General features: G+C 41.0%; 1 protein-coding gene across 1 annotated transcript in view; it reads right to left on the bottom strand.

Moving 5' to 3' along the window:
* The window catches only part of dcc (DCC netrin 1 receptor), a 154132-nt gene that overhangs the window by 91551 nt on the left and 36437 nt on the right, over positions 1 to 26144 (bottom strand). Inside the window, exons 6-7 of the mRNA XM_053617624.1 lie at positions 10974 to 11128; positions 10572 to 10692 (exon numbers count right to left, since the gene is read on the bottom strand). Of these exons, the coding sequence (XP_053473599.1) occupies positions 10572 to 10692; positions 10974 to 11128 (276 nt within the window). The remainder of the gene's footprint in view (positions 1 to 10571; positions 10693 to 10973; positions 11129 to 26144) is intronic.

Raw genomic sequence — 26144 nt, 5'->3', positions numbered from 1 at the left:
TTGGCTAAATGCTCAGTTTGTCCAAGCGACCATGTGACGCCAGATTGGTTGCTGGGAAGGGGAGGGGCGGGGGGGGCGGGGGGGGTGTTAAGGTGATTAATTAAACATTAATCATGTGCAGCTGGCACATTTTTGGTGGCATACTGCACAGATCGTTAGCTTGCATTATGAGTATCAAGAATGGTGTTGTGCCTCAGACTCGAGCGCAACGCGACCTACGTGGCGTACTGAAAACCTGACTTTGGTGTGGGACAGAATAACAAACGTTTTATATCGGTAGCGTCTCAGGTGTGAATAACCGGAGCGCCGCATTTCAGCCTGGTACGGTGTTAACGTTTCTTTTGGAAAGCAAGAATCTAGAGTAGCGGCGTGCTTGTAATGAAAACACTGAATGAATAGATTAGCAATAAATGTGCAAATCAGACCTTTACACACAAAAGAACAGCCTAAAATTCCCACTCTGAAAAATCCCGCTAAGAGAATTCTGTCGAGAGGGTCAGATGGCGAGGATGGAGTGGGAGAACACGCGAGAGGAGATCTCTTTTGTTCATAAATCTGTCAAGGGAAGCCGTTAATCAATAATTCACGTGCAATTACAGAAGGGATGCAGGGATCTGTTTATACTTCAAACAAGAAAGAAAGCGAGAACGACTGTATGCTGCAAATGGATACAGGTAGGTCTGAAGGTATGAACAGAGAAAGACAACACAAGGCTTTGGCTGGAGCAACACTAGACGATTTTCTCCTGTCAATCATGACGGAGCCATTTGCATTCCTAAAGAAATTCCATCCATTTCCCTCAGGAGACAGCGCCGCTCTTATCAGCTGTGATCTGACAGTTCACAAAATACTCAGAGAAAGAGAGAGAGAGAGAGAGAGAGGGAGAGTGGGGGAGAAAATAGTATGAGCAGAGAGGATGGGCCCAGACATAAAGCGCTTTTGTTCCTCGAGAAACGATAAGCTGCATTAATGTGAAAATACGGTGGAGGACATTCATTAAACGAGGGGCGGAGAGGGAACTGAAAGAGACGAAGAGAGAAATCTGGAAATAGGAGGCAGCAAAAAAAAAAAATCAGGAATCACACGTTTTAATTACATCAGACTTGAGAATGGGAGGATATGGTTGGCAAAATCCAGTCACCTACTAACTCATGATCTTACTATATGCCGTGAATAATTAAGTATTGTGCAAAAATAATAATAAATCAGGACCACCTAGCTGATGTCGCTAGTGCTAAAAGTGGTGGCTGCATGGTTAAAGCTTTGCACTAGCACAGAGAGAGAGAGAGAGAGAGAGAGAGAGAGAGAGAGAGAGATCCTAACACACACAGAGAAAGAGAGAGAGATCATTGACCTTTAATGAAGCTAAAATAATAATAACATGTATTAGGCTACTATTTGCTACGAAAACATAAGAAAGACAAACTACTTAGCTGTTTATCTGCATGCAAGTTGCTGCTAAATCATGCTAAGCTGCTACGTTCCAGCGGTCATGTGTTCGCCATGTTTTAGAATAAGATTCCATATAAATGATCCAGTCTTGTTGGTTTTTCCACAAGTGGTATTCACAAGGCAACATTTTCTGGTAGCGCAGAGTTATGTTAAATGGTTAGCATTTAAAGCTAACTACACGAATACGGTGTCATTTAAGTCGTACGGTGTCTTTTCTCAGTCATTTCCCGACATATCTGAGGTAAATGTTGATATTCACAATAATTCTAGCTGGTTTTCATTGTCGTTATACCTTTACGCTGTCTGTATAAATGGCTTGATGGGTATGTGCTAGCTAAAATCTGCCTAATGAATGAATCATGCTGCATTCAAACGGGGTTCAAGGAAACAAAATATTCAGTCAATGTAAATGCTTCAAGAGGTCACTGCTTTAGTGAAAAGACAATAAATAAATAAATAAATAAATAAATAAATAAATAAATAAATAAATAAAGAGAGATCATTATAGTGGCTTCTTCTGACTTCTGAGAGTGGTCATAAATATGCATAATGGAGTCTCCAGGCAGCTGGCAGTTTAGCAGGACTTGACGCTTGTATATCAGTGAGTGTTATATAATTAGGCAAATTAATTAGCAAGCTGGCGATGCAAGGCTCAGCTGTGGTTAATAAATAAATGTACTGTTGGTCTCGTGAATCATTGCGTGAAATAAGGAAAATGATCTGCTAATAAAACAAAGCAATAAAGCAAGCTTGAAACGAGTCGAAAACATCTATACATAAGCTTAATAATAGTATTTTTTATTCGTAGTCATTTTAGAGCGAGAAATATTACATAAAAACGGAAGCACTAAGCAGCCATGCGTTATTCATTTTTTTTCTTTGTTGTTTGCTCGTGCTCTCGACTTAATTTTCTCGTGATCTCGACATAACAAAAACGTAAAACGCGTAAAATAACTCATCCATGTTTTCTGCTTTCAGTCAAATCACAGGTCCGACATCATCACCGAGTTGTACACATTTACACATACTTTATTCCGTACGTATTTCTACGTATACGAGCGCTTCACTGACTCCAGCTAGTTTAAGCTACGCTGATTAGCAAACCGTCGTATGGAGTGCTTATTGTGTCTGATAAGATAATACTTTGCTTGTATTCTGATTTGTACATTAGATTGTCCTTGCTGAAAACAGAGTGAACAAATGAAAAATCTTCCAGAAATTTCTAAACCGAAAAGACAAAACATCATTCTTTTTTTTTTTTTTGGTGAATAGTAAATTCACCACAGAAATCAGTGCTAATAGTTAGAAGCGAATTAGAGAAAGTAGCTAATAGGGGATACTGCTACTGTCAGTAGGGGGAGGAAGAGTGCAACACACACACACACACACACACACACACACACACACACACACACACACACACACATACACTACTGATGGATATATAGCCTGCATGTCTCTTGATGAATGACTTCCTCTGATTGGTGAATTGTGGAGCTTTTTCCGTGGCCAGCCAGGCATAAATCACCAGAGCATGAGTCTAGGGAGTGCCAGGGACAGCTTAGGAGCTCTACACACACACACACACACACACACACACACACACAATTTTAAGCATCCCGTCATGTATCCTATCTAACCCTCCCAAATCCTGTCTGACATGTGCTAAAAAAGGTGCTAAAAAGCGGTTACTAATCAAACTGTCCATCACCAGCTGCACATATTAAACTGGTAATAATGACCAAATCACAGGCTGCTGCCTTCAATGATGGGATTAGAGCATGTAAACCTGACCAGTGAAGGAAACTTGTAGGAGATGAGGACATGGTGGGAGGAAGAAAGAAAGAAAAGATAGAAAAAAACAAGGGGAATTATGGGGAGTGGTAGAATTGTGGGAAATGTTTGGTGGGTTTAGCTACATTCTTAGAAAAAAAAAGCTTCCCCAAGAGTTTTTTTTTTTTTTTTGAATAGTTTAGAAGGATTTTTCTTACAATCATCACTGAAAGAGGACTCATCTGTTTAATGTTCCTCTAAGATTCTGTATTTCTTTTTTCTTTTCTTTTTTTGTTCATTATGAACTAGAAACGCCTAATAATCACAAGAGGAAAGCGATTATTAATCGCACATTAGCTGGCATTAAAAATGTGATCAGTATGCTAGCAAACAAAACTAATACTTAATAATAATAACAATTTGCTTGTATTTTTCTCATTTGTAAGTCACTTTGGATAAAAGCGTCTGCTAAATGAATAAATGTAATAATTTAAATAATAATAATAATAATAATAATAATAATAAAAACAAAGAACAAACCAACTAAATAAATATTCATTATTATTGTAATACTTAACATAACATAACGTAAATACCTCACAGAATTTATAGCTTCAATTAGTTAGAATTAGTTAATACTTCTGCAAATTATTGATAGAAATCTTATTTAATCATATTTTATCTTATTTCTATAATCTGTAAACCTTATATGAAAAATATCGTTATTACAAAAAAAATGCATAAGAAGATGGAGATGTATAATTTTTTTTAAATTAAACTGAGACCCCAAATATGACTATTACAAAGCAAATTTCAAATCTCTCTCTCTCTCTCTCTCTCTCTCTCTCTCTCTCTCTCTCAGTAATGTGTTTTATAGCCCCAGCAGCCTCTCTGTCTTTCTACATTGCTGCTGGATGAAAAATCAGGAGTGGATTCCTGCACGACGGCTGTAAACCCTGTTCCTCTGATGCAGCTCATCCTCCTCAGTCCGGCGCTATACAGTACAATAAATATCACACTATATACAGTGAGGTACACACAGGGTTATGGTATCAACACAGCCTTTCTATAGACTTCTATGACACTGGAAGCTGGATTGCCAGGAGCTGTGCACTGTGAGCAGCGAGACAGCGGTCTGAACAGCTTGTGTATCGCTCCTGACTGACCACCAGCCCATAATGACATTAAACCCATTCTGCTCACTTCCAGCAAACCAGCAACAGATGTGGATTACTGATGTGAGAGAGCGTCTGCCTCAGTGCCAAACCACACTTCAGCCAATTCATACTGTAACACTATAGCAAAGGTAATAAAAAAAAGCTATGAAATTTCATGATTTCATAATTTAAAAAGAAATGAAATGAACCGTTGTACATTTTTAGGAAACTACAAGAACATGATTTTCTTTATGGTGTACCACAGGGCTCAGTATTAGGCCAACTGTTATTACTATTTTGTCCTATTAAGAGCTGGTGTTATAATGATTCCAAAGGGGAAATTGGATCATTTTCAGGTCTATTACAATTTAACGGGTGCTACGATAGCTCTGCAAGCGTAAGAATATTTGATTTCTTTCCTTTTAAATTTTTTTTAAACGATTTTCTCAAAATGGCCATATTTTTTTCGAAACGTCACACACCGAACGTCCAACAAATTTACATAACACTTTCAAAACTAAAACATAATCTACAAATCTGCATACGTGTTTTATAATTTATATTAAACGTCCATCATGCCTGGTTACAAAACAGGCATGGTGTCCAAACACTAAGGGGAAAAAAAACACAACCCGGACGGCCTACAGCAAGAAAATCAGTCAAAAGCAGAGGAACATTCTGAATAATAACAGGTCAGGTTTTGAGTTAAGAGCAGGACTTCGCTGTGCTTGAAAGCACTAGAAAAATAGACGTATTTATATTCACAGATGATTGCACTTGACGATGAAAAGAAGGTGTGTGAATGGGTGTGTGGGCAGCCGTGTGTACAAAAAAAAAAAAGTGCCAGGATTGTGTAGGTGTATAAGATTAGATTAGATTAGATCTTTCCTGCGGGTTTCCACAGGACTTAAAGATTAAAGGAATAGTTTGTCAAAGAAAAATTAAATTTCACCTTTAGGGTCCGACGATTGCGTTGTCTTTTTAGACTACTTTCCTCAAATTGCCTCAATTGGTGAATTAAGGAAACGATTTTAGATTTACATTTTGATGATACAGACTACTGTTTATTACAGCTTCGTAATAAATAGCTTTGATAATACTGAGCAGTGAAGAAATATGTATCTGTAATGAGCTTGTTTGGGCATAATGAGCTCCAGAAAAATAAATAAAAATGTAAAAAAAATGGGGAAAAAAGGAAAAAATTGACTGGTTAACTGCACTGCAATCATTCCTCACTCATCCTCAGCTCCGGACTGTGAGCAGACCGCGAGCTGTTTAAATGAATCGGTATTTTATTAATTACATCTAGACGCCGGCAAATATTATAGAGAATATTAAACAATATTTAATAAACGGTAAAGAAAGATGTAATTGTGCCTGTCTCTGGTTTATTGCTGGGAAATGAGCCGTATCAATACTCAAATTAGGATCGTACTGATCGTGACAGGGTTTCTGTTTAACCAAGAAAAAAAACATTGGTTTCTGTTGAGAGATTTTGTTCCCCTGGAGATTTTCTTATTTGGTTCTTTGGAGATTTTTACATGTACTGTAGCTGTGCAGACTTCAAAATCCAACCTACGTCCAACGTCTTTAGTCCCAAACTGAGGTGGAAAAGTTCTCAGCTTCCAATCTGACACTTTATGCAGTTCTGTATATGTATATGTATATGTATGTATTGATATGATGATAAGTAAGGAAGAATATATATACTCCTATAACAGTACATTCTGACGAAATGTTTAAACACCACGGCAAATGACGACACTTTTATCCGTTTATAGTTGCATTCGGTGCTGTGGAATTATACATTATAGTCAGATGTTTGAAAGAAGAAGAAAAAAAACAACGCAGTTTGTCATGTTCCAAAGAAACGCAAAGTGCAAACTCCTCCCACGACTCCTCCCACAACTCCTCCAAACGCCTCCTCCCTCCTTCCAAAAATGGAAGTTCATGCTTCACCTCTGTCTGTTACAAAGCGCTGACGCTTGAGACTCCACCCAAAAATACTAAATAATTCAAAATCACCTCTCGGAAAACTACCGCTTCATCGATTACACGTTTTTTTTCTTTCTTTCTTTGTTTAAATAACAACTGCAGTTTAAAAAAAAAAATCTCTCAGAATAACTGGAAGGTTATAAGTTCAAATCCCAAACTATCATCCTATCGCATTAAAAGAAATTAAATAAAGGATCATATTTCAACTGATTTAGCAGCCCAGCAATGGATTTGAGGCCATTTTCTTAGCATTCAAAGTCAAATTCTTCCGAATCTATAACCATTTTGACGTTTCTAGCTAGCTAATCATTCAGAGTTCAATTTTTCCAGTTTCAGTAGTAGCGAAAAAGTTTTTTGCAATTATTTATCGCTTGATATTTATTAAATTATCCACCGGCGCCAGTGACTCCCCCCTCCACCCCAAGTCCCGTTGTATCAATGGTTCTCAGTTTTAGTGCTGGACCTCAAACCCATTTCGCTTGATTAGTAGTAAAAACCGGGAACGCATCCAGATTACTCACTAGCAAGCCCCACCAGAGAGCCAGACTTTCCCATTTTTGTCGCTTATACAAAGAAATAAACGTTTTCTCTAGTTCGCGTTAGTTTTTTATAGTATGTGTCATTTTTTTCAGCATGCCGAGGTCATCTCTAAACGACGTGCCACGTGCTGCCGTTACACTCGTCATCTCTTGTCTTCCGGTTTGTATTATATTTTGACTACGGAGCTCGGGGATATTTTCCTGCCGTGTTTTTCCCTCTCCTGTGTATTGTAATTAGTACGGCGGAGATTGAGTTAACACTCGAGCCGGTGAGAGCCCATTGAACGTGGAGCCCATTGAAAGCTTTATGCGTCCATCAGGTTTACAATTCAACTTAATAGAGGCTGTGATCCTTAACTCTATTGTGCCTTTGTTGGAAAACAGCAGGAGAGCGGCTCTTGAAACAGACGTGTGTGTGTGTGTGTGTGTGTGTGTGTGGTAGTCATTTCACTTCTCCCCCTGGGAGGAAGCCAGAGCGATGACTGGCATCTCCACCCCACGTCACCCCACCCCCTAAACCAGGACCCCCCCCCCCACCAGGAAGCCAATGATTGGACGATGGCATCTGTTGCCGCCACCACCCCTGAGCCTGTCCCTTGGCGACGCTGTGGCGACGCTACGCCCGGTTGCCCGGCGCTGGCTGTGGGTTTCGACCCCGTCTGTGCTCAGCTGCCATCTGTGCACGTCACCGTGGGGAGCCGCAACACATCGTCTGAGCTGTGATTAAAAAGTGAGAAGGACAAAAAAATAAAAATAAATCCGCAGTATAATCCTTTCGTTCCCAGAGACTGATTAGCGCCATCACTGCGCCGTCCCCACGCACCTCTAATTGGCTCTCATTTATTCCTAAAATGGATTTAATGAAAAATCCTGGTCAGCTTGTGTTAAGCGGCTTGCTGAGGAGTGATTCTGATTGACGCGTGGTTAGAATTCATTTTTCAGCCACGAGGAAGGGGCGGGAGGAGCGCTGCGGTGCTGCGGTGAGGAAATTCACTGCTGAGGATTTACGCAAACACACACACACACACACACACACGTTTCAATCGCGTGATTCCAGTCATGGAATTCTGATTTTGGAGTCTGCCGGAAATGAATTACCTACAGGCCGTACGTCTTCGAGGACATTTGGGATACTTGTTTTTATATTTCATTGGAAAAACGTTATATTAAATGTAATATTTCATACATATTTATTAACGTTTAAAAGCCACTTTTCTTACACCAATGGTAGACACAAGTAGACGAATAAATGTCAAAAATAAGGCCTGTTGATTTTCTACATGGAGCACACACATCCAATGTAACACACACACACACACACACACACACACACGGAAGTGTGTTATATAGTAGGATTGATCCTATGCTACTGATTCATCAATATATAACCTTGCACACACTTCACACTTAACCTACTGTGATACACACACAAACCCACACACACACACACACACACACACACACACACACACATGACTATGTTAACCAACCTCAGAGTTGTACTACTCCTCATGTCTGACTCTATAAGCACACTGGCTTATCTAACATTAAACTCTAATCCAACATCAGTGTCTCTCCCTCTCTCTCTTTCTCTCCCTCTCTCTCTCTCTCTCTCACACACACACACACACACACACACAAATTGGGCAGAAAATATCGATACACACCCGCAGAATTAAGATCTGCATTACGATAACTTGTCCCTACTCGCCTCAGCTAGATAACAAACAGCAACAAAATCGATAACGCCCCACCGCTTCAGTCGTACAAAGCCTCATTCTCAATAACACCTTGTTGAGTTTTATTTAGCGTTATCGATTTCCTGAAAATATTCTAGAACCCAGAACCCGGCCCGAAATAGCATTCGAGGATTCCTGAGCTAATTTGTCAGCTGCTACGTGTTAGCGGCTAATGCGACAGACTTAAATGCCTCGAGCAGACAGATATACGTGTGGAATATATAAGTGTGGAAAGGGTAAAGAAAGTTTTTCTAGTTCTTCTTGTCGTTTAGCGTCTGATTCTTCCCCGAGGTCTCAGGGCGACTGCTAGTAGAAAGGACCTCGTCGGAAGCCGAGGAGCTGACAGTTAGCGACTGATCCTTCCTTTAGCAATTCGACCATGGGGAGCTGATCAAACATCGGAGAAGGGCATGAAAGTGCAGATGCTAAGCTTCGGGAAGGGAGTGTGGTGGAGAGACACATCAGAGTGCTGCAGGAGGTCGGAGAAACTGAATCAACAAACAAGATCACACAGGGAGCGTGTAATCTGCTGTGGGTGTGTTTTGATATATGGAGACAGACTCAGGCATATGAACACACTCTCATAGATACACACACACACACACACACACACACACACACAGACATTTCAGGAATATTTGTGATAGTACTAAAATTATGTATTAAATATATGCTGTTTTAACGTCTTGTGCTTGCTTCCTTCATCTATAACTCTTGTGCCTGTCAGTAAAGGAGGTGTGGCCTCTGCCATTAAGTCACGGGTTAGGAGGCGTGGCCTCTGCCAGTCAGTTTCAGGTCAGGAGGTGTGGCCTCAGGCAGTCAGTCACAGGTTAGGAGGTGTAGTCTCAGGCAGTCAGTCACAGGTTAGGAGGTGTGGCCTCAGGCAGTGAGTCACAGGTTAGAAGGTGTGGCCTCAGGCAGTCAGTCACAGGTTAGGAGGTGTGGCCTCAGGCAGTCAGTCACAGGTTAGGAGGTGTTGCCTCAGGCAGGCAGTCACAGGTTAAGAGGTGTAGTCTCAGGCAGTCAGTCACAGGTTAGGAGGTGTGGCCTCAGGCAGGCAGTCACAGGTTAAGAGGTGTAGTCTCAGGCAGTCAGTCACAGGTTAGGAGGTGTGGCCTCTCCCAGCCAGCAACAGGTTAGGAGGTGTGGCCTCTAGTAAGATGTCACAGATAACGAGGTGTAGCCTCTCCCAGTCAGTTACAGGTTAGGAGGTGTGGCCTCTAGTAGTCAGTCACAGGTTAGGAGGTGTGGCCTCTCCCAGTTACAGATTAGTAAGGGTGGCCTTTGTCAGTCAGTCACAGATTAGTAGGTGTGGCCTCTATTAGTCTCAGTAATGAAATGTAAGCAAATGACTGCTTTAAATGTATTATTCAAGCATGATTGATCATAAATGAAGCCATACGGTTTATCATTTCAGAAGAGGAGACAGACATCTCCACTAGTGATGAATTCACTCTTCTGCACAGCTAACATTTTTTCCGCACAAATATACACACAAACATATGCACTCACATCCACACACTTCAAACTGCGCCCTACATCTGTCTCATAACCACTAAACACCTGCACACCACCCTGTTTCACTGACTGCTCCCTGACCTTCCTGCAGCCCGTGGGTATCTCTGTCCGTGCACGTGTGTGTGTGTGTGTGTGTGTGTGTGTGAGAGAGAGAGAGAAAGAGAGAGCGTGAGAGAGAGAGAGCAGATGGATTCTGGTGATAATGACACACTGCGGAGTGACAGTAACAACAACTAAGCAGCGTGCTGCTAACAGCTGCCACTAGCTGCTGATCTGGCAACAGTTTACGATCTATTAATAAAGCCAAACTGGAGAATTTGGGGATTATAAACTGGTCCTGGATCAGCGCTCTCGGGCAACATCTAAGACAACCGAATAGAATAATCGCAGTCTCTCACCAAGCTCGAGGAGTATAAGTTGGGCCATTGCCAGGTTGTTGCCTGCCTCGTTCTCTGCCACACACTGGTAGAATCCTTCATCTGAACGCACCAGGCCCAAAATCTGAAGGTTCCCACCATCCTGAAATTCAAATAGAGAACATAAAGAGTAATCACAGCCATGGGATTGTAGATTAGAAGTTGGAAACACTGAAGTAAACCAAGAAACCAAGTCTATATATATATGTGTATATATATATATATATATATATATATATATATATAATTGGAGTTATAGTATTGTACAATTTCCGCTTTCAACATTTCACGGCTAATCAATCAAACAGTGGAAATGTATGCCAATGAGATTTTTCGCAAAAAAGAAACAAAAAAAGTTTTACATAAACGATATATTTGTCTCACCACGATCTGGAAGTAGTCGCTGGGGATGACTGCCTCTCCGTTCTTCATCCAGCGCACGGTGGGCTGAGGGTTACCCGTCACCGCACACTCCATCTCGATATCCGAGCTCTCGTATGCGTACGTGTTGGACGGGTAGTTCAAGAACTGCGGTGGCACTGGAGAAAAATACAAACGAATCGACGCTTTAGAAATGCAAGGAGACGTCGTTTCATTCGAGTTTAATGAAATATCCCAATATGACGAAACACAGGTGAATCAAAGCGGAAAGTCTGGAGCGTTCGGGTTGACATCGATTATGTTGAGTATGGTAATGAATACAGCCCGGAGCAGAACCTGCCATCTTCTAACACACATATCAGCCAAAACAGCACCGGCGTATTTATCTTCACACACACAGTCCTGAGAGTTGTCTGATAGTTCTTGGCGAACGCCCACTGATATGCCTGGCAGTAACGGGATGTCCGTCTGTGCTTTAATGAAAAATATAACGTCACTCGCTCAAATGGACTGTTTTACAGGTTTAACTGCGGTGATTTATTTATGAATGATGTGTTATCTACTGTATTTGCTGTATGAATATTTCATGCAGTACTTAAGTACTTCTATTTTATGAAGTGCTCGGTTAAGTATAAAACATGGAATTGCAAAGTAAATGTACTGTAAAGCCTTCAGCAGACTTTATGCAGAAACGATGTTGGTGCAATTGTGGAGAAACGACTGCTCGGCTGAACACACTACGAAACCAAGCCTCTGATCGGTCGTTAAAAAAAGAGGCGTGGCCAAGCCGATACATTCCAAGTAGCACATACTACATGCAACTTATTTCCTACTTCCTTTTCAGTTCTTCTTCTTACTCCTGCTTTAATATTTGTTTGTATACTTTCATCAGTTCCCGAGTCGCCAACCGCTTAACTTTGAAGGTCCTGTGTTTGAGTTTAGAAGTCAACAAAAGTAGTTAAATCTGAATTTTTAATATCTGAATTAAACGTACGGTTTTGTTGGAGATAAATCCAATCCGGTAGCCAGTATCGGGATTGGGCGTAAACGAGCAAACAATGGTTGATCGGATATCTGAGAAAACATATCATCCTGTAAGATTGGAACTGGAAAAGAAACTTACTTTTGGAAATGAAAATGTTTACATATAAAGAGATTATTTCCATTTTGTTACGATAGATTTTTTTAAAAAAAAAAAATTATATTTATACTTTAAATTTAAAAAAAAAATTGTAACTTTGAAGTGCTTCAGTTTTAAAGCTACAAATCGGATGAGTTTCGGTTGAGCATTCGGCTGATGCTTAAGGTTTCGGTATCGGAAAAAGTTGGTGTCGTGCCATCTCTAATTTTTCTCCCTTTGCTTTGAACTTGCTTAAAAAAAAAAAAAAAAAAAAAGATTTCCTACCTAAAAAAATATCAGAACCCTAAGATTTCAGATTGGACCTTTTTTTCAGAACCCGACATACAAATCCCCCCAAAATTGAACTCAAAAATACAGATTTGATGTAAATTAGGTCAAAGGTCAATCATCCAGGATTTCTCAAGAAATAGTAGACATCATAGCGTCCCAGTTGTCTGCCATATTTGCGCCAGCACGTTAAAAACAAATGAAAAAACATACATGTATAATTCAAATTGATGAAATTCATATTCAGGTACTATTGTTATCTTCCAAATCAACAGGGTTCTACCTGGAACATTTTCGGGTGGAAAAGAAAACCCCTATGTTGAGTTATATACACTTCCACCACATGGAAAAACTGAAGAAGAACCCTTTAGAATGCCAGAGAGAGAGAGAGAGAGCGAGAGAGAGAGAGAGAGAGAGAGAGAGAGAGAGAGGGTATTTGGGCTTTTTTCTGGACACTGACTCACGCCTAAGTCTTTCTAGATAAACCCAGCAGCCGAATAAGTAAAGGAGAACGTAGTGCCCTTGTCCAGCAGAATGTAATAGTACCCTTGTCACTCTGTGTTCTTATAAGCACTTGAACGGATTACCAAGACTCTGCAACAGGTTTCAGCCTTAACTGAAGGCAACAGCTGTCTCAGATCCCACCACAGCCAAAATGAAAGATATGTGGGATGAATCTGAGAAGAGGATGATCCTTTCTGCGTCTCCAAACATGATGGAAACCTGGAGATTAGTGTGTGATTGGATTTGAGTAGTCATGCTCGATGTGTTTGGGCTAAATTTGAGCGGGCCAGGTTACAGCGCACAGCCATGCATCCATCATCCGGGAAATCCGGCAGAATATTGAAAATATAATCCGCTCATAACTTTCCCTGAAGGAGATGCGTGCGCTTGTTCTTGACGGAACCGATGACAAGCCGTGAAGAGCGTAAAGTCTTTAAATCCTCCGACGTTATCTCTTTTTATCTGGGAATAATGCGTTCCTCAATAAGGAACCCGGCGTTAATAAAAACAAATGCTGAACCGGGAAAGGTCTACAGATCCATGTGGAGATACAGAGAGTCCCATTTCACCAGGAAAATTAGTTATTGATCTCGTTCTATCTGGCTTTTCCTTTACAAATGCGCTCCCTCTTTAAAATGATGACCACACACTGTTGTCAGCTGTCCAAAATCGACTCCATCGACGCGTAATTGAAGCGAGATGGGCGTGGGTTGCCGCCATGACGGTGTGAGATTGTTCTTATAGATTCAGTAGCACAGTGAGAAGTGAAGTTGTCCAGGACGTGCTGATACACAAGAGTAGGTAGGAGTGTGTGTGTCGGGTCATGTATTACAGGTCACAGAACAGCCTCTGGTTTTCACTCTAAGCTGGTGTAAACCAGTCACTCAAGGATGGATCTAACGGTCTGCAACATCTCCCTGTCTCATCTCCATCATGAGGTGACAGACAGGGGACTCAGGTGAGCACTACTGCTCTTATCACATCTCCCCATCACCCCTTCCCATCCCTCCATCCCGCCATTGTGGATCTGCCGGACTCTCTGAGGCTCATGCTGACGGATGGCCACACAGACACAACTGTCACAACAGTAAGAGAAGGGACCAGGAGGAGAGAAAAAAATACCCAGTGGTGGAGAGGGAGACAGCAATTGAGAGAGAGAGACAGACAGAGAATGATAGACATACCGCATATCAACATCTCTCTTACTATATTACATCTCTCTCTCTCTCTCTCTCTCTCTCTCTCTCTCTCTATACAGTCGAGTTTCTATTCAGTATAAAGAGAAATAAGATGCATCAGAGTGAAGAAAGGAAACTGGAATTTTCCAGTTTTTTATTTAAAAAATAAAATGTGGGTGTATTGTATGGTCAACAAGATACCAATCCAAATCGAGGTGGATCCATATATATGTATCTATCTATCTATCTATCTATCTATCTATATCTCAATCTTGCAAATACTGACCTTTTTCATAATAACAACAATGCAATTGGCTCAGTGGTTAAGACGTTGGCCTACGATCAGAAGGTCGTGAGTTCAAATCCCAACACTGCCAAGCTGCCACTGCTGGGCCCTTGAGCAAGGCCCTTAACCCTCAAATTTTGATTTTGAGTTGTATAAATGAGAAACATGTAAGTTGCTCTGGATGCCATAAAAATGCCATACCAAATAATATGCCATAAGACAAGTGTTTATGGGAGTTATTTATTTATTTATTTATTTTAAATTTTTTTAAATCCTAAGGGTGTACAAACATTTGCACTCAACTTTCCACACATACTCTTTAGTACTCTCTCTCTCTATGTCTATAGATCATTTATATAAACAATGTCTATTCCGTCTTTATTCATATCTCAGTTCAAAAGTGCAAAACTTTTAAGATACATTAATCAAGATTGAAATTTCTCACGTGCGACTACATACCTTCCTTTTTTTTTTTTTAAAACCTTTGTTTATAGTAATTACTAAGCAGTTACTCTATAATATGCTTTTAGGTAAGTGACTGAATTATATCCTGATAATGATGAGTCGTTATTGATCACATGAACATTACAGCACAGTGAAATTATTTTCTTCGCATACCTGAGCATGCCAGGAAGCTGGGGTCACAGCGCCCCTGGAGCAGAGAGGGTTAAGGGCCTTGTTCAAGGGCCCGACAGTGGGAGCTTGAACGCCCGACCTTCTGATCGGAAACCCAGAGCCTTAACCGCCAATCCACCACACGATCACCAAGCACCTACATACCTCTTTCGCAGTGATCATTGTCTTTGTTCATAGTAATTATGACTAAACTGTTACTAATATGCCTTCAGATAAGTACCTGAAAACAATAAACTGGATTTGCATACTTCATTTTGTCCTAAAGGTATGCCTACTTTTGCACTCGACTGTAAGTACTAGTTATTACTGTCGAGCTTTTTTGTCCTGTCTATAAAGAAAGATGATAGAGTAATACAGAGGTGGATAAAAAGAGAGACAATAAAGAATGGTGACCTCCGTCAGACAGCAAAGACTCTCAATTTGCTCTACTCACATCATTTAATTAAACACTCTATTAACCATGCTCATACAAAGCTCTGAACGCACGCACACACACACACACACACACACACACATCAACACAGCTTCGCAGCTGGAGTTCACACTCCCTCCTTTCTCGCCGAGCTCTTAAACGCCGCTCTCCGCAATGCTCCTAAGCTCACATCAAACCAGATGAAAGGAGGAAGCATTTATCCCTTTTCTTCATCCAGGCCTCCCACAGACTTTAGTGAGTGCTGAAGGATCGATTATCCAGAGAGTGTGACCGGCTCTGAGCTCCAAAAACACTGGCGAAATACAAATCTAGTGTGTGTGTATGTGTGTGTGTGTGAGAGAGTGTGGGTGTGTGGGCGTGTGCGCTCGAAGTCACCAATCTCCAGAACAATGCAAACTTTTCCAGATGAAATTACAAAAGGAGTTGTGTGTGATTTGTTTCATCTCTTCTTCCATCTCGCAGAACTCAAGAGAAGGACGAAACCCGATGCGGTGTTAAACAAACAAAACAAGACCTCGCGTTCCCCTCGTATTGTCAAGTCACCGACGTGGAGGCGGTGTGTTTGTACTTCACGCCAGCATCGATATGTCATTAGACGAGATGCTGCTTTATCAGGAGCGTACTGTGCTAATTAAGCCCTAACGATTTCCATTAAACAGCAATCCCTTCCTCTTCCACCCGGGGTGAGACACTAAACCACCAATTACAGAGGGATCAAACGCCGCGGGCGCTACAGCAAGCCACGGCTTGGAGAATTTAAATAATTGAGTCCGTTTGTTAGGAATATGCATTGGTATACTGCAAGAATGATACTGAAAACATAAGATGTAGCACATAATAGGAAGTGTATAATGAGCGCTGGTCCAGCTGTAGTCGCTGTAGTACTCAGAAGCTCCGCCCCCTCACAATCTGACCACTTACTTCCGTCTAATTACTATGAGCTTTTTCAAAGCAATATATATATATATATATATATTTATTTATTTATTTTAAATGCACTATTTCAACCACTCAGTACAATCATTGCTTTCATTTGACCTTTTTTACGTCCTTGAATTAAATTATTTTTCTTAGGTATTTTTTTTAGTTTGACTGTTTTTATTTTTTTTTCCCCCACCAACAAATTAGAACATCAGATTTTATTAATTTATTTCTTGCATTTTTTGGTATATTTTCTACTGTAATTAGAAAAAAAAAGTTCATCTGCGTGTGTACCATTAATAAAGTACATGCAAAAAAATTCTAATAATTTTTTAAAAAATATATAAATAGTCATTTAACTTTTTTGGGGGGAGGGGGAGGAGGGGGGGGGCATTAGACAGCTTAAATGCATTATTTTTCCTATACGAAAAATGAATCGGTTGGTCGAGAAAATCAACAAAGAAAATCCAAAGTGATTTAATTGAAATGAATTAACTTTAAATCGCAATGGCATAGCATTGCAAAGGTCGGCTAGTTTGACAAAAGAAGTCCCTAATATGGAACTCTAACGTGCTAGCTAGCAATGTGGCACCGTTAGCTAGCTAAGAAGTACTGTTAGCTTTTTGCTTTGGATTGTTATCACTGAGGAAACTTAGCTACGTGTATCTCATGAAGTTGTTAGCACTTAAACAATACATGATTAATAGACTGTTCTTGTGTCCTTAGTATTTTTTTTTTTTTAATTCATGGGCTAACTTGTCCCTTACATTCACAGTATTGAGAAATCACCTCTAATGTTATTCACAAAACATAAAACAAACACAAGACAGATGGCAAGATGACATCAGATATATTAAAAAAAAGATAGACGCTGAAGACGGATATTACAAACAAAACAATGCGCAGACAAAACACATCGCAGGTGATCGCGGTGGTTGTGCGTGTCATCCAAAAAACCATTAGCATGACAAAAAGCCCGAGCAGGACAGAGCGGCTCATTTTATATAAGCTGATCTTAATGACTCTCTGCTTTTCCCTATTCACATGGAAATCGGCACGTCATGCGTTTGAATAAACATCTGCTGCATGCCTGAGTGTGTGTTAATACCGTCCCCCTGCTGAGGGGATCTCGAGGGGCATCAGTGACAGCCTGTCGCACCGCTGGTGACATTTCCAGCCCCGTGACTCCTGCTGAGACGGTGTGTGTGTGCGTGTGTACGTGTGAGGATACAAACCCCCCTGGAATGGGATGTCAGACCCAATCAGAAGCGCATGAGGGCTGTGTAAATACAGCATGCGTATCGCATACACACGGCTTTTTATGACTGAGTCAGATCTCCATTTGTATTCTCAGACAATGATGCATTATTAATAACTCAAGGGGACAACAAATATCCACGCAGCCGCTATTCCACAGTGGATTAAGGATTGTGCCGGCTAATTATTCTGGTTTTGGGGGGCGAACAACATCAGAATAACAATTGATATAGACTCTGGTTCTATAATGCCAGATTTCACATTTCCGTCTGAACAATATGTTTGTTTTTGAGATTTTGTGACCTTTTTAGTTCCTTTAAACCAGAATGTACCCATAGAGACTCAGTGTATATTGTACTCTTTCTGGGGCAGAGGTGGCTCAGTGGTTAAGGGCTCTGGGTTCAAGCCCCAGCACTGCCAAGCTACCACCGTTGGGCCCTTGGGTAAGGCTCTTAATCCTCAGTTGCTCAGTTGTATAAATGAGATAAATGTAAGTCGCTCGGGATAAGGCGTCTGCCAAATGCCATAAAGGTAAATGTAAATGTTAATGTACTTTCCTAAACAGTACTAAACAGTACCCAGGAATTATCACTGGGGTGGTACTACGGCTTTTAGTTCCCTTAGTATGCTTCTAACTTTTACCTTGAAATGTGAATATAAAGGATTTAAGGTTGCACCTTTTCACATAAAAGTTCCACACTAAAAGTACAAAATGGACCCTTAAGGTGACCAGCGTCAAGAAGTTTCAACTATTGTATAAAAATGATATATTATTGCCAGTGTTAGTGGGGTGTCTACATTTCTAGATTGCACTCAGAGTGAAAGGTTCAAGACGTCTTCTCAAAGATTTGGGGAAGATAACTACTGAGGTCACATACAGCCCTGTGCAGAAGTCTTCGGCACCCTGTTTTATTTTTTTAGTACCAACATTGTTATAGATTTTTATTGTATGACTTCTATATTATCGAGTCGGTACAAAAACATGTCAGATTAACAAAAAACATTCGTTTTCTGGAAAATGTTTGTATGTCGGTAAAGAAAGCAGGATATTAAGTAGTAAGGGACACTTTTCCGACAAAAACCACACTGACTACGTTTACATGGACAGCAGTAATCTAATTATTGACCTTATTCTGAATAAGACAGTATTGTGATTAAGGTGTTTACATGAGATACTTTTAGAATATTCCTTTCATGTTCCCGTTTTACACGTTATAGAACATAGATCGATTAACGTCACACGTCATTACGTCCCCACGTCCGACGTTCCCTCCAGAATTTGATGTATCGACATACAGTCGGTCTTCGTTATGGAACCGTATACAGTTTCGGGTGTTTCATTTTACGAAAGCTTCAAGTGCGGTTAATTATTTGTCGTGCTGTACGTGCAAATAGACGACTGCTTGAAGCCGTGGGCTGCGTCCCAAACCGCGTACGTACCTACTATATAGTAGCCGAGATACATGTATTTCTCCTACTATATAGCAGGCAAGTACGCGGTTCGGGACGCAGCCGTGCTCTCTTGTTTGCCGTGAAACGGTTGAGCGCTGCCGTGTGTGTACGTGTCCTGTCGCAAAATGCGGTGAAAACTCCGACACGACGTTAATAGTGTGATTAAGGTGCATACGTGTCTGTAACGCGCTTCGATAATGCGACTAAAACAGGAATACTCCACACGTCTTAATTCCATTTGTGTTTACTCCGAGTATGACCTTAATCGGATTAAGGTCATCAATAATCTCTGTTTACATGCCAGTTTCTTAATCAGAGTATCGTCTTAATCGGGTTAATATCGGATTATTGTCGTCCATGTAAACGTACTGAATGAAGGCTGCTGGGTTTCGCTGCAAAAATAAGAAGCGAGTGCGACAGTCAAAGTCTCCAGAAGAACCGTGTCTGGTTCTGCAAGATGCTCGAAAACACTTACAACTCATTTCCTTATAAAACTGCACTAATTCTATTGGAGACTTTTTTTTAAAAAAAATAACAATAAATTTTAAGCAAAGGGTAGTCACACTAAATATTGCCTGTGTTTCATTTATTTACTGTTTACTGCTCCTTACAGTATTTTTTTTTTTAAATGTAGAAACATTTAATTCAATTATTTTTGAAGGCGTCTTTGCTCTACAGCATTTCTTTGCATGCGCCTAAGACTTTTGCACAGCACCGTACAACACGTCAAGTTTAATATGAATCAATATATTGAGAGGCCAAATCAGAGCGAACTAAAACCGACTAAAAATAGACCATTGACAACATCCTTTTATAGCCCGAGTTCAGTAAGACAGGTCCAACACTCAACGTCTCAGCTGAGGCGCAATGGATTAGCATTGGATGAATTCTTGAATAAACTAAAGCTTAGTTTTATGATCGAGTAAATAATTGTGCCATTTTTATTGTCTGGGTTATTGCGCAACCGTCTCTCTTCTGGCAAGACACTCGAGCTTTCCGGTCCTGTTTCATTTCCTCATGTCACACCAAGACATCATAAAAGAGTCAATAAAAGACCTTTCTATTTGATGAACTGAATTGCCTAAACTCACAGGAGAAAGTCAGTTTATGTAGCATGAGGAACTGAAAAGAACCACCAACTGGTGACATTCTCAGAAGGTACAAACTCTTGCCCCTGGAGTGGTTCTCGCATATTTTATGCCACTGAGATACTAAGTGTACCTTAAGAACCGCTGCTGTATATTTGATGGTACATTTCTCTTGAGAACAAAAATGTCCTCGTACCGTATCCGCTTCTCGAACAGTCTACCCGGTTTTGACAGCACCAAGCAAATCGATTCGAACCACTGGATTTTTATACGCCTTCACAATCTAAAACGTGACACAAACAAGCGAGAAGACACCGGTGCTGCGTCGCCCGTCCGTTTACCTTGAGTAGACGTCAAAGCTTTGTCACAACGAGCACTGAGTGAGGCCTCGGAAAGACATCAAACAGTCGCAGGTTCATACAAAGTCTCAGAAATGTCAAATAAACCAAACAGACGTCAGATAAGGTCTGACGGGCGTCTGACCATTTTCTAAATATTATCTGTCAGGAGTAAGGGTGTGACCGAATACGAAAATATTACTCGAAATGTTCGAAATGGATAGAAATCCAGATATGAATAGGAGGCCAAAGTATTTGTTTGGCAGAAAGGTTCTTCACTGGGCATCTCCTTGAGACTCGAGGTGTTCAGTTGCACGAGTGGAAGGTTTTGACTTTCATGTGGACATGAGTGAGTGATCAGACTTGAAGCTTGTGGGACAAACGACGACCACATTCATTAACATGCCATTCATTCATCCTTAGCAACCGCCTGATCAGGGTGACGGTGGTTTCAATTAGGCTACTACTGTTTACATTTTGGGAAATACAGCCAATTAAGTTCATTGTGAAAAGGAAAATAGCTGCATGAGCATGATTAAAAATACAGTCCTGTGTATAGCCCTTGAGTGGTGCAACTGGAGTTCGAATCCAGACGATGCTGCAGCCATCAGTGGCTGGGAGGGATGGCATACTCTCCCTCAACAGTCAATCACAGCGACACTAGCCAATCGTGGGCGTCTGTGAGATCGTATATGCGGAAGAAGGCGGAGAGTACATTCCTCTGAGTATGTCATGCTAACCTGTGGAGAAGATCGATTGGCTGGCTTCGTGTGTCTCAGAGGAAGCACGTGTTAGCCTTTACCCTTCCTGGTTGATAGCTGTCTTATGATCTGGCAGGTGAACAAATTGGGAAGAAAATAAGGGAACAAAACAAAAAAAATCATACACCATGCTCACAGTGCTGCTTTTCTACCTCTGGTAGAACCCCTTTCTGTTTAGGCCACACCCACTCCGGCTTTAAATACGAATACAGATATCGATACAGATACAGATTTTTGCAGGGTTTTTTGCACCCTTAAGTAAACAGTTTTACTAGAACTCAAGTGTTTCCATTGCATGCCCCCTCATTTGTGCCTCTAAATGAATCCCCGTTTCCCCCCATGCTGTTTCTTCGCATCAGGCTAAGACGCTCTCAGACAACCGCTGCCTGGAGGCTAACGAGAGCAGCCGCATTGAGAACAATCCGCAACACCAGACGAATCGTTCCTCTCAGTAAGAAACCGTGAAGCGCCACTGATCGATAACAACTTTATGCGACGTCCCGAACTCATGCATCAAACTGAAGCAAAGCGTGGGAGAAAAGACGGCGAGAGAAATGAAGCTAGTGAGAGAGGGGAAGTCTTTGACATTTCCTTTGGTCGATTAATTAAAGCCACTAAAAAGGACCTCATGAGCATCACTGGAGTCATTATTATCGCAAATAACAAACATTCATTATCATAGGCCAGCACTAATACAGGCGAACCGCTTAATAAACATGCTACGTGGACAATTAGTCTGACTCGGGGCCTTAGCAGCTCTAGGCATAATGTCAAGTGCATTAAGGGGCTAGCTATGTGTTTAGCGAACTAGCCATTTTTAATGTTCACATTTAAAACTATGGATATCTTTCGCCTTGGTTGGTTACAGCCTGATACACATAGAAGGGGTGGAGCCTTTTCACAGAATGGTCGACGTACTCAATGAGACGCCCACATTTCGAAACTGTCCGAGTTAGGCACCCTGATTATTGAGATTGGACGCTCAATCGGTGCGCCAATCACGGACTGTACGTAAAAAAATGGCATCCTGTTGAAGATATGGTTTGCCAGGGTAGAGGTGGAGGAACTCGTGTAGGCTGCACAGAGCCCTGACCTCAACCCCACTGAACACCTTTGGGATGAATTGGAATGAGGCCTCGTCGCCTGACATCAGTGCACTAGCTCTTGCACTCTCGTGGCTGAATGCGCAAATCCCCATAGCCATGCTCTAAAATCTAATGGAAAGCCTTCCCAAAAGTGTTGAAGTTATTACAGTAGCAAACCCAAGCTCGGTTTTGGATTATGGGATGTTCAGTATTCAGGTGTCCACATACTTTGATATAACTCCGATATATAAACAAACCAACAATATAGCGGAGCACGGTCAACGCTAAACAGAATTTCCTTTGCGTTATATTCTACTTGACTGTACTCGATATGTAGCTTAGTCGTATTGCCCAGCCTCAGATTCGTCTGTAGAATAAAACACAAAGTGAAAGTTCTGTCGTAAGTTCGATGAGTCTCAATTAAAGGTCTCTTCAAAGTCTGCCTTTGTACTTCTGAGCACATAGTCATGCTCTTTAAATGCTTCTTTTTTTTTTAACGCGTGTTTTTACTTTAAAAAAGATGTTTCATAAAGTCAGATCACGACTGTCTGTATCGCTAAACTCTTATCAGAAGAGCGGCTAAATTACATTCCTTCTTCTCTCCTTTTTCATCCGTTATAACTCTCCTCCATGATGTCCCGCGTCCTCGCTCGGCTCGTTGCGGCGTTGTGATGTTTGCAAATAGGCTCGAGGCAGGAGGCTTTTCAGTCTCCGTGAGAAACGAGAACGACGAGCGCTGTGGAGTATCGACAGCTTTACTGACATGATAACGTAAATGTTTTTCAAAAGGCATCAGGAGCATTGGAGCGAGCAGCTCTCACAGCCAACACAGAAATGTACTTATACCACCTTCAGGCCTGAAGGAGCAAGAAGAGCTGAGCAGCTCAGGAAAAATTAAATTAATAGCAAAAAGCTATTAAACTGATTTTTTTTTCTTTCCTTTTTTGATTAGTGTTTAGTTGGTGGGTTACTGGACGGGTCCTGCTGAATGTTCCTGCACGTGCTGTGTGTAACCTGAGAATGAAATAAGGAATAAAACACGTGTGGCCTGCTGTTACAAGAAAATAATCAACTACAGGGAGGGTGTTTACACAAGCAGTCCCTCCACACGGCTCTCTCCATCCACATGGTGCTCCGTCTACACGGCTCTCTCCATCCACATGGTGCTCCGTCTACACGGCTCTCTCCATCCACATGGTGCTCCGTCTACACGGCTCTCTCCATCCACATGGTGCTCCGTCCACACGGCTCTCTCCTTCCACATGGTGCTCCCTCCAACCAGTTCTCCATCCACATGGTGCTCCCTCCAACCGGTTCTCTGTCCACATGGTGCTTCCTCCGTCCACATGGTGCTCCCTCCAACCGGTTCTCCGTCCACATGGTGCTCCCTCCGTCCACATGGTGCTCCCTCCGTCCACATGGTGCTCCCTCCAACGATTCTCCGTCCACATGGTGCTCCCTCCACACGGTTCTCTCCTTCCACATGTGGCTCCCTCAAGTGTTTTATTTCGTATATTTAATATTTAAACAATGTTTATCATACATTTTTACATCCAAATACATTTATTTTGTTCTATCTATCTTTTCTTTCTTTCTTTCCACCAAGTATTTTTGTTCTCTTTCTTCCTTCTTTCCTTTCCCCCCACATTTTAAACCTTTTTCTCTTTCTTCCTTTCATTTTTACTCACAAATTTCTTTCTGTACTTTCCACTTTTCCCACCACATTGAAAAACTTCTTTCTTTCTTTCTTCCTTTCCTTCTTTCTTTCTTTCTTCCTTTTCCAGATGCAGTTTTTAAAACTTTTTTCTTTCTTTCTTTTAAAAAAAATAATTTTTACCTCCAAATAATCTTCTCTCTTTTCTTTCTTTCTTTCCCCAAATAATTTCATTCTCTTCCTTCCTTCCTTCCTTCCTTCCTTCTTTCCTTTTCCCTCACATTTTCAACCTTTTTCTCTTCCTTTCTTTCACAAAATAGAGCTTCCGTTACAGGAAACGCATCGACACACTCAGACTGGCGAACTCCAGTCACCTCGTGCCTTTTTATGAACATCTTCCAGCGTCTCTCTCCATCGGTTCAGAATAAACTGACACACACAGGTTTGAGTGTGTGCAGCATGGTCGAGGTCACCGAGGTCACATCAGGGCTGGAAAGCGTTCTCACTTTCTCACTTTCTTATTGAAAATTCATGACCTGCTCCTGAGATATTGCAGGAGACTGTAAACAAAGCTGTTGGGTTTAATAAAAAAATAGGACTCTGAGGCGTTTATCTGACAGAGGAGGTGAGATGAGAAAGAAATGAAAAAAAAAAGGACAAGAAAAACGCAGGAGAAATGGTTTATGAGAGAAGAGACAGAGAGAGAGAGGGAGAGAGAGAGAGAGAGAGAGGGATAAAGAGGCCAAGAGCCAGCACTATTGATTTAAACCGTGCTAATAACTGTTTCTTGCTAACTCTTGCTAACACTGTAGCAGCTTTGTTTAGCGGTGTGGCACATTAACGCTCGCTCTCTCTGTAAAGAACTGGTGATTCTCAGCACTCTCCTCCACACAGGTGGCACAGCAAGATGATCGATACGCTCCACTCGGCCATGTTTACAACCGCGCAAACACGGCTCCGAACCTTTTCATCACTCGAACCATTTTCTCCCCACAGTACTCATCTCTTATGATGACAATTAAGTACAGCGTGACACAGCGGCTCAAGGCCGAGCCGAGAGGACACCGCTATTATGAGTAATAAATCACTAGCATCACCGCTACATGATAGGGTAAGGTATTAGCATAGGCTATTTTTGGCTACGATTCATCTCTGTCCTCATATTTCAGAAGGACGATGTAAGAGCTAAGAGACGTAGCCTCGAATGCGGAATTTTCCACATCACACGTTCGCTTCAAGTTTCCTCTGATTGCATCACTCTTCACCTTTGTCCTGGATATTGTGTTTCATATTCATTTGTCTCAGAGCTAGGAGCGTAGAACAAAGCTGAAACCCAGATAGCATGTAGGCTCATGAAGCGCAACACGCTTGCTAATCGGGACCACGCCATTCTCAGCTGTGGAAAAGTTTATACAGAGACGGCTTTTGAACTTGTTTGTGAGTTTTGCTTTGTGCTTCACAAACAGACCCCCGCTGAAGAGTCGAGACGTCGCAGGCTTTGAAGCCGTAGCTGAGGGGTGGAGTTTTATTATTTATGACACATCCAAACTCTTCTTCATGGGTGGTTATTATAAAGTGTACATGATTATAAAGTTTACCTGATTATTTAGTGTAGACACAAACACTGGTTTGTGCAGAAACTGAGCTATAACACTGATCATAAAAGATCAACGTCATTATGATTTTAAATTCATTTATTCCTCCTTAGTTATTCCACCCCTAGTCTGTTCATTTTATTAGGTGAAAAAACAGGATTTCTTTCTATCTATCTATCTATCTATCTATCTATCTATCTATCTATCTATCTATCTACAGTATCTATCTATCTATCTATCTATCTATCTATCTACAGTATCTATCTATCTATCTATCTATCTATCTACAGTATCTATCTATCTATCTATCTATCTATCTATCTATCTACAGTATCTATCTATCTATCTATCTATCTATCTATCTACAGTATCTATCTATCTATCTATCTATCTATCTATCTATCTATCTATCTACAGTATCTATCTATCTATCTATCTATCTATCTATCTATCTATCTATCTATCTACAGTATCTATCTATCTATCTATCTACAGTATCTATCTATCTATCTATCTATCTATCTATCTATCTATCTATCTACAGTATCTATCTATCTATCTATCTATCTATCTATCTA

The sequence above is a fragment of the Ictalurus furcatus genome, chromosome 28, assembly GCF_023375685.1.
Source record: "Ictalurus furcatus strain D&B chromosome 28, Billie_1.0, whole genome shotgun sequence".
Taxonomy (NCBI): Eukaryota; Metazoa; Chordata; class Actinopteri; order Siluriformes; family Ictaluridae; genus Ictalurus; species Ictalurus furcatus.
Note: the sequence above shows the minus strand (reverse complement) of the source record. Positions and strands in the feature narration are given on the sequence as shown.